This window comes from Brachyhypopomus gauderio, chromosome 3 (assembly GCF_052324685.1).
Source record: "Brachyhypopomus gauderio isolate BG-103 chromosome 3, BGAUD_0.2, whole genome shotgun sequence".
Classification (NCBI taxonomy): Eukaryota; Metazoa; Chordata; class Actinopteri; order Gymnotiformes; family Hypopomidae; genus Brachyhypopomus; species Brachyhypopomus gauderio.
In genome coordinates, this window is record NC_135213.1 from 22,890,061 (window position 1) to 22,898,983 (window position 8,923).

Consider the following 8,923-nt stretch of genomic DNA (forward strand, 5'->3'; position numbering starts at 1 on the left):
TGCCCATGGAGGGAAAATCGAGGGAAAAAAAAACATTTAAAAAAATCACCAAAACGCACAAAGACGCTATCAAAGGTAACCATGGGTGTTCAGTATTGGGTGGTTTGGACCACTCTTGACTTACAAGGGAAACAGGATGGAGACAGGTTACTCATTGCTGTTTTTATGCATAATTTTAGGACATTTCTGGTGTATATTCATGTTAATAAAGGCTGCAATGTTTTTGTAATTTACAATTTGCTCTCTACATCATTTGGTGGCGGTTTTGAGGTGGGATCATCAAAATAAATTTGAGAATCTGATAAGCTAAATCTGGCAGGTTTGCATGCAAATCATTTCTTAAATGGATCTGTTGCATTTTGACAGATGGCTTGTCATGCTGATTAATTGATGATGATTTTCAAATTTTTTGCATTGCAATATTTATTGCAAAATTTAACAATTTCAAATAAATAATGTTTAAATCTTTGTTTCGGTTCAATAATTTGTCAGCACCATCCATAATTGCAGTTCTGATGTGTCTGATTCTTATGTTTGTTAAACTGGAATGATTAGAGACCTCCACATGGCTATGCACTAGATATGGTGGAGCTGTTCCAAGGACAGGTGACAAAGGCGAGTTTGCATTACATAAGTACATGTTTAAATTATGTTTTCTAAGGGATGCTATGTTGTATACATCTCAGTTACATCAGCAGGATGATGAACTAACCCCTCTCATCCTGGATATCACATCTTCCAGGCATTTCCTCCTGGTAAAATACATGAAAGTAATCCAACACAACCAGTCATGCCCCATTTTTAATGAGAGCTGCAGTACAGTCATGGCCAAAAGTTTTGAGAATGATACAAATATAAATTTTTACAAAGTCTACTGCTTCAGTTTTTATAATGGAAATTTGCTTATACTCCAGAATGTTATAAAGAGTGATCAGCTTAACAGCAATTAATTGCAAAGTCAATATTTGCCTAGAAAATAAACTTTATCCCCCAAAATACATTTCAACTTCATTGCAGCCCTGCCTTAAAAGGACCAGCTAACATCGTTTCAGTGATTGCTCCATTAACACAGGTGTGGGTGTTGATGAGGACAGGGCTGGAGATCAATCTGTCATGATTAAGTAAGAATGACACCACTGGACACTTTAAAAGGAGGCTGGTGCTTAGCATCATTGTTTCTCTTCTGCATGGTTATCTCTAAAGAAACACGTGCAGTCATCATTGCACTGCACAAAAATGACCTAACAGGGAAGAGTATCACAACTAGAAAGATCGCACCTCAGTCAACAATCTATGGCAGCAGGAATGGCAGCAGACAGGTGTGAGTGCATCTGCGCGCACTGTGTTGCGGAGACTCTTGGAGCAAGGCCTGGTCTCAAGGAGGGCAGCAAAGAAGCCATTTCTCTCCAGAAAAACCATCAGGGACAGACTGATATTCTGCAAAAGGTACAGGGAGTGGACTGCTGAGGACTGGGCTAAAGTCATTTTCTCTGATGAATCCTCTTTCCAATTGTTTGGGACATCTGGAAAACGGCTTGTTTGGAGAAGACGAGGTGAGCGCTACCACCAGTCTTATGCCAACTGTAAAGCATCCTGATACCATTCATGTGTGGGGTTGCTTCTCAGCCAAGGGAATCGGCTCACAGTCTTGCCTAAAAACACAGCCATGAATAAAGAATGGTACCAGAATGTCCTGAGAGCAACTTCTCCCAACCATCCAAGAGCAGTTTGGTGATCAACAATGCCTTTTCCAGCATGATGGAGCACCTTGCCATAAAGCAAAGGTGATAACTAAATGGATCAGGGAACAAAACATTAGATTTTGGGTCCATGGCCTGGAAACTCCCCAGATCCTAATCCCATTGAGAACTTGTGGTCAATCATCAAGAGACGGGTGGACAAACAGAAACCTACACATTCTGACAAAATGCAAGCATTGATTGTGCAAGAATGGACTGCTATCAGTCAGGATTTGGTCCAGAAGTTGATTGAGAGCATGCCACAGAGAATTGCAGAGGTCCTGAAGAAGGGTCAACACTGCAAATATTGACTTGCTGCATTAACTCGTTCTAACTGTCAATAAAAGCTTTTGTTACTCATAATATGATTGCAATTATATTTCTGTATGTGATATAAACCATCTGACAAACACACATAAAAACCAGAGGGCAGCAGATCATGTGAAAATATAATATTCTCAAAACATTTGGCCATGACTGTACAGTGAGCACTTCTTCTTAAAGACAGGACACTGAGTGACACCTAAAATTAGTTGATTCTGTTACAGAAATTGTAGCAGAATATTGTAGCCATAGTAAATGATGGAGCTTTTACCTTTCATCCTTAAGTACGTTTGAAGGTAAAAACATTAGTACTTTGACTCTAATGGAGATGTAAAGGGAGGACGTTTACTGTTACTGCAGTAATATTTGACACTGGATATCTACTTTTACTCAACTTCATCGTTTCTGTACCTGCTGTTGGCCATTATCACCCAATCGTACTTGCGTTCGGTTTCACAGCTCCATAGACTCCGTATTTTGTTTACACTGGGTAAAATACACCTGGCGGCTTTAAGAAAAGTGTACAAAAGTCTGACAGAATGATTGAAAACGATTGGATGCTTGAAGTGACCGTTCTGAACTGTGATTGGATGGTTGGATATGTGTTCTGAAGTGTGATAGGAGGTTTGACGCACGCCCACGCACTCTGTGCCGCAGAGCCTACAGTACTTGTTAGAAAGAGTTGCAGAGTTGCGGGGTGTCTTGCGCATGCGTAGTCCTCAATGTCAGCGCACAGTTAACATGGCGGCCTTTCGAGCAGGTCTTTTGGCTCGAGCTCTTGTCAACGGAAAAGGACAAAGAATTTCTAATGTGATTTTTGGAGCAAGGGCAGGTCGGTTTATGCAATATGTAGTCTGCAATTATATGCGTGCGTGAACCTGTCTGTAATCCTTAATGAGATTACTGAGTTCTATTTAACCTTGATAGAATGTATAGTGCAACGTTAGATTAGCTAACTAGCTAATGTCCGATGTTGAGTGAATTTAATGTTTTGAAAGAGTAGCCGACGCTTTGGGAATGTTCCTGGTTTTATGAAACTAACAGTAATTAATTTGGCTAACCATATCCGAGTGATACGTTAGCTTGCTTAGACTAACTTAGTTAACTAGCTCACCTAGCTGACTTGATATGTTGGATCCTGGTGTTTACAGCACTGAGTTTAAATAACCAGATGATTAACTATTCCTCATGAAATTATTTGCACGTTTTTCTGAGGGATTGTGGTTTGGGAATGAAAGTCGTTTATACCCAGAGCATGTGGCAACTATTTTTGTTTGTTAAACAAAAGAGGAAGGAAAAGCTCACAACATAAACACCTTGTGAAGACCCATTACAAAAAATGTTAGTGTAAGCAGAGTTGGCTTCCTTTACTGAATGAGTTTATGCTCCCCTGGAATCCAGGGTTCTTCTCCAGGCTGTAAATGCGATTAATACATTACAGAACTTAAATATGTGCTGTTTGGTTGCAGCGTCTGGGGTGTCTAAGGACATGCTGCCAGGACCTTACCCCAAAAACGCAACGGAATGGGCTGCTGCTGCCAAGAAATACAACCTGCGGCCGGAGGACTACCAACCATATCCCAACGATGGCAGGGGGTGAGTAGCTGTCATGCCATATGTCATGTCATATGATAAACGGGATTGTGCCTGATTGTTTTAAGCACGCTGTGGTTCAACCACTAATTAAGAAGCCCGGTCTGGACACTTCGGTCCTTTCAAATTTTAGGCCTATTTCCAGGCTCCCATTTGTCTCCAAAATATTAGAAAAGGTTGTTTACCAGCAGCTGTCGGTGTTCTTAGAAGAACACAAAATTCTTGAGAAATTTCAATCTGGTTTTAAATCATTGCATAGCACGGAATCTGCATTACTTAGAGTTCTTAATGATGTTCTCTTAGCCACTGATAAAGGTCATAGTGTCGTACTTGTTTTACTGGATTTAACTGCTGCCTTCGATACAGTGGACCATAAAATCCTCTTGTCTCGACTTCACAAATACGTGGGTATTCAAGGCTGTGCCCTGCAGTGATTCAAGTCCTACCTAACACGCCGGAGTTTTTCTGTTCGTTTGGGGGCCACAGAGTCTTCTGTAGCCCCTCTCACATGTGGTGTGGCTCAGGGGTCTATTCTTGGACCGTTGCTCTTTTCATTATACCTCCTCCCTCTTGGATCAATCCTTAGAAGGCATGGTGTTTCATTCCATTTTTATGCGAACGACACACAAATTTACATGCCTCTACAGCGACAAAGCTTTCATGCATTAGAGCAACTTTTGCAGGGCGTGGATGTCGCCTAATTTTCTGTATTTTAATGAAAAGAAAACCGAGCTAATTGTGTTTGGTCCAAATAAACCTGTTGTCAATGTGGGTGAATTGGGTGCACTGACACAATACTTGAAACCCACAGTAACTAATCTCGGTGTGAAATCGGACTGCAATCTGAAGTTCGATGCTCAGATTAGTGCGGTTGATAAGGCAAGTTTCTTTCAACTTAGACAGTTGGCAAAAATCAAATCAGCCCTCCCTAGTCAGCATTTTGAGATTTTAATTCATGCTTTTATCACAAAACGACTCGACTATTGTAATGCTCTCTACTTTGGGCTCGACCAGAAGTCCATTAAGAGGCTACAGCTTGTACAGAATGCTGCTGCACGGCTGTTGACGAGTACAAGAAAACGGGAACATATCACTCCAGTCTTAAAGTCACTGCACTGGCTTCCGGTTCAATCTCGCATTCATTTTAAGATTCTTTTAACAGTTTTTAAATCTCTTCATGGTTTAGCCCCTAAATACCTGTCCGAACTATTGCAACCGCATAATCCCGCCCGTTCGTTAAGGTCAACAGATCAGAGCCTTCTAACGGTTCCCAGGACGGTGAGGAAATGCCGAGGTGATCGCTCCTTTTCGGTTGCGGGACCAAAACTGTGGAATGACCTCCCCCTTAACATCAGGCAGATAGAGTCCTTCCCTGTTTTTAAGTCTCGCTTAAAATGCCATCTTTTCTCACTGGCTTTTAATTCAGTTAATTAGTTATTGTTTAATCCTTTTAGTGTCTTTTATTTTCTTGTTTTTGCACTACCGTTTGTAGATGTTGTGCATATGTGTGCAGCACTTTGGTTGACACTTGCTGTTGTTTTAAAGTGCTATATAAATAAATTGGATTGGATTGGATGCCTGCTCTGAATGAGACCCAAGTATATAGTGATCGTTGGTTCAGACAGAGATGCACCAATACAAATCCTGCTCCTGGTATGATAGGGTTTACCTCGATGTAATGGGCATCCATTGAGTTGAATTGTTCTTCTGATGTAGTATTCTGAGATTATATTTTACCCATAAGACTAGACATAAAGTAATGGATGTCAGTTCTAGATTTCATTACTCATTCTTAATTTCGTTTAATGTACAAATGTTTTTCGTAACTTTTCGGTTAGTACACTAAGTTAAAACCAAGTTACATTGAGGTAACATTTTACTGTGACCTGTGGTGTCTACATTAACATTTAACATGGATGGTTTGGCTGGACTATTGCTTTGTCTGTGCTGTACAGGTTCGGCGACTACCCAATGCTACCTAACAAGTCTCAGCAAGAGCGGGACCCATTCTACCAGTGGGACCATCCTGACCTCAGGAGAAACTGGGGAGAGCCGGTAACACACTTGTCTTTCTTTTGATGTAGTACACACAGCACCACATTCCTAATGCACTGGTGCTTGATTCTCATATAATTTTATAAATTGTCACCTGTGTTCTCAGGCTCTCCAAGGTTTGGAGGTTTATTGACCATATTTCTCCTTCTATCCTCTTTTTCCATGTTTGTAGATTCACTGGGAGTTTGACATGTTCACCAGGAACCGAGTGGATACATCCCCCAGCCCCGTGGACTGGGCCACCATGTGTAAAACACTGCTGGGTTTCATTGGCTTCATGCTGCTCATGTTTGGCCTGGGGGAGGTGTTCCCTTCCTACCAGCCTGTGGTGAGTTTGGCCTGGTGAACGTCTTCCCTGCCAGAGTTGTGAGCTCTACAGGCTCCCCATAATGACACCCCACTACTGTGACACCATGCTATTTGCTCGAAAGATCAGAAAATGATCTTTATACCGATAGATGATGTCAATACTGATCTGGCACATCATGCACGCCATGAAGATTAAATGTATGTTCACCATTATACTTATTCCTTATAACTGCACACATTGTCCAGAGAGAAAATGTCTTATGTGCTGCGTCTGGAGGCTTTGGGTCATTTCATAGTTTTTACTGCAGCACATTCACGTTAATGTGACTAGCAGTTGATAATGGGTTTCATTGATGGTGGTCTTATCCTATTAAAACCTGGTTAAAACAGGCTGGAGCTAACTTAGAAATTCAGCTAGTTCAGTTGTTTGTATTAGGTGATCCTTTGGGCTCTGCCACAGATATGTAATGTAACCCATTTAACCTTCCTTATGGTCTCCCTCACACCATCCTCCCCTTTAGACAGTCATACTCTGCAATTAGGTCAAGGTAATAACGCTATTTTACTGCTGTTCTGATTGACTTTGTTACATCCTATTTAGACTACTGTAACTCCATCAGCACTCCATCTACAGCCACTCAATATGTACTAAACTCAGCTGCTAAAATCCTCGTACACTCTATAAAACTGGCCCCCAGCACCCTGGTTCTTCATCGATTACCCTGGTTAACCATACCCCTCAGCATTCACTTAAGTCACTGATGGTCAAGCTCCATCATATCAAACTCCTTCTCCCCTAGTGTCCCTCCCATACACTGATGTCCTCTGGTTCTGGATTACTGTCCCTCCCATACACAGAGGTCCTCTGGTTTTGGATTACTGTCAACATCGTAGTCCAGACTGTGCTCGGCTGGCCGTAGATCCTTTAGCATCATGGCACCAAAAACTCTGGACGCTCTCATATATCTCACATGATGATGATGATGATAATAATAATCAGGGCTATCATTTCAAGTACAAGCATACTGTTAACTTATTGTGCACAGAGCATAAATTATTTTCGACTTGTTCATTTGTATGTTTTAATTATATTTGCTCTTGCAAAGGCTTTTAAATATACCAATAACTATGTGTCACTATTTAATTGATGTCAACAGCATGAATGTTTCTGATTAAGTCCAATTGATTATCCTTCTGTATCTTTTTTCTAACTGCAGGCTCCTAAACAGTATCCTTACAACAATCTTTATTTGGAGAATGGTGGCGATCCAGAGAAAGAACCAGAAACAGTGAAGCATTATGAAATATAATTAATATTATGTAACTAGTGTATATTTGTCTCTAATAAAGTGAAAATAATTAACATTAATGGTTTGAGCATTATTGTGAATTTTATTGCAGTTTGTTTTTTTTTTCATATTGTAATGGTTCTTGTTGAAGTGAGAACCATGTGCTTTGTATAAGCCCCAACGTGGGGAGTCCTCACCCAGCATGTACACTACCGTTCAAAAGTTTGGGGTCACCTAGACAATTGTGTTTTCCCTGAAATCTCATACTTTTATTTATCAAATGAGTTGCAAAATGAATAGAAATATAGTCCAGACATTGACAAGGTAGAAATAATGTTTTTCTTTTTTATTTGAAATAATTTTCTACTTTAAACTTTGCTTTCGTCAAAGAATGCTCCCTTAGCAGCAATTACAGCATTGCAGACCTTTGGCATTCTAGCTGTTAATTTGCTGAGGTAATCTGGAGAAATTTCACCCCATGCTTCCAGAAGCCGCTCACACAAGTTTGATTGGGTTGATGGGCACTTTTTTCGTACCATACGGTCAAGCTGCTCCCACAACAGCTCAATGGGGTTGAGATCTGGTGACTGCGCTGGCCACTCCATTACCGATAAAACACCAGCTGGCTGCTTCTTCTCTAAATAGTTTGTGCATAATTTGGAGGTGTGCTTTGGGTCATTGTCCTGTTGCAGGATGAAATTGGCTCCAATCAAGTGCTGTCCACAGGGTATGGCATGGTGTTGCAAAATGGAGTGATAGCCTTCCTTATTCAAAATCCCTTTTACCTTGTACAAATCTCCCACTTTACCAGCACCAAAGCAACCCCAGACCATCACATTACCTCCACCATGTTTGACAGATGGTGTCAGGCACTCATCCAGCATCTTTTCAGTTCTGCGTCTCACAAATGTCCGTCTGTGTGATCCAAACACCTCAAACTTTCATTCGTCTGTCCATAACACTTTTTTTCAATCTTCCTCTGTCCAATGTCTGTGTTCTTTTGCCCATATAAATCTTTTTCTTTTATTAGCCAGTCTCAGATATGGCTTTTTCTTTGCCACTGTGCCCTGAAGGCCAGCATCCCGGAGTCGCGGAGTTCTACTCTGGTTAGAGCCTGTCTGTGCTCTCCTCTGAAGGGAGTAGTACACACCATTGTAGGAAATCCTCAGTTTCTTGGCAATGTCTCGCATGGAAAAGCCTTCATTTCTCAGAACAAGAATAGACTGTCGAGTTTCAATTGAAAGTTGTCTTTTTCTGGCCATTTTGTGAGTTTACTCGAACCAACAATTGTAATGCTCCAGATTCTCAACTAGCTTAAAGGAAGGTCAGTTTTATAGCTTCTTTAATCAGCAAAACTGTTTTCAGCTGTGCTAACCTACTTGCACAAGGGTTTTCAAGGGTTTTCTAAATATCCAATAGCCTCCTTACACAGTTAGCAAACACAATGTACCATTAGAACACTGGAGTGATGGTTGTTGGAAATGGGTCTCCATACATCTATGTAGATATTGCATTAAAAACCAGATGTTTACAGCTAAAATAGTCATTTACCCCATTAATAATGTATAGAGTGTATTTTTGATGCATTTAATGTTAGCTAAATTGAAAAAAAAA

At 40.7% G+C, this 8,923-nt stretch overlaps 1 protein-coding gene across 1 annotated transcript; it reads left to right on the top strand.

The window, feature by feature from the left end:
- The first annotated feature begins 2,736 nt into the window (after window positions 1-2,736).
- On the top strand, window positions 2,737-7,389 carry ndufb8 (NADH:ubiquinone oxidoreductase subunit B8). The gene is made up of 5 exons (XM_077000507.1): window positions 2,737-2,895; window positions 3,533-3,659; window positions 5,612-5,711; window positions 5,884-6,039; window positions 7,238-7,389. The coding sequence occupies exons 1-5, from the start codon at window positions 2,772-2,774 to the stop codon at window positions 7,328-7,330; spliced, it is 600 nt and encodes a 199-aa protein (XP_076856622.1). The 5' UTR covers window positions 2,737-2,771; the 3' UTR covers window positions 7,331-7,389.
- Window positions 7,390-8,923: the final 1,534 nt, after the last annotated feature.

Excerpts from the sequence above, each read along its gene's own strand:
- ndufb8 (XM_077000507.1), top strand. The coding sequence starts at position 2,772 with ATGCGTAGTCCTCAATGTCAGCGCACAGTTAACATGGCGGCCTTTCGA. Across the intron at positions 2,896-3,532 it reads GATTTTTGGAGCAAGGGCAG|CGTCTGGGGTGTCTAAGGAC; the intron begins GTCGGTTTATGC and ends GTTTGGTTGCAG. Across the intron at positions 3,660-5,611 it reads TATCCCAACGATGGCAGGGG|GTTCGGCGACTACCCAATGC; the intron begins GTGAGTAGCTGT and ends TGTGCTGTACAG.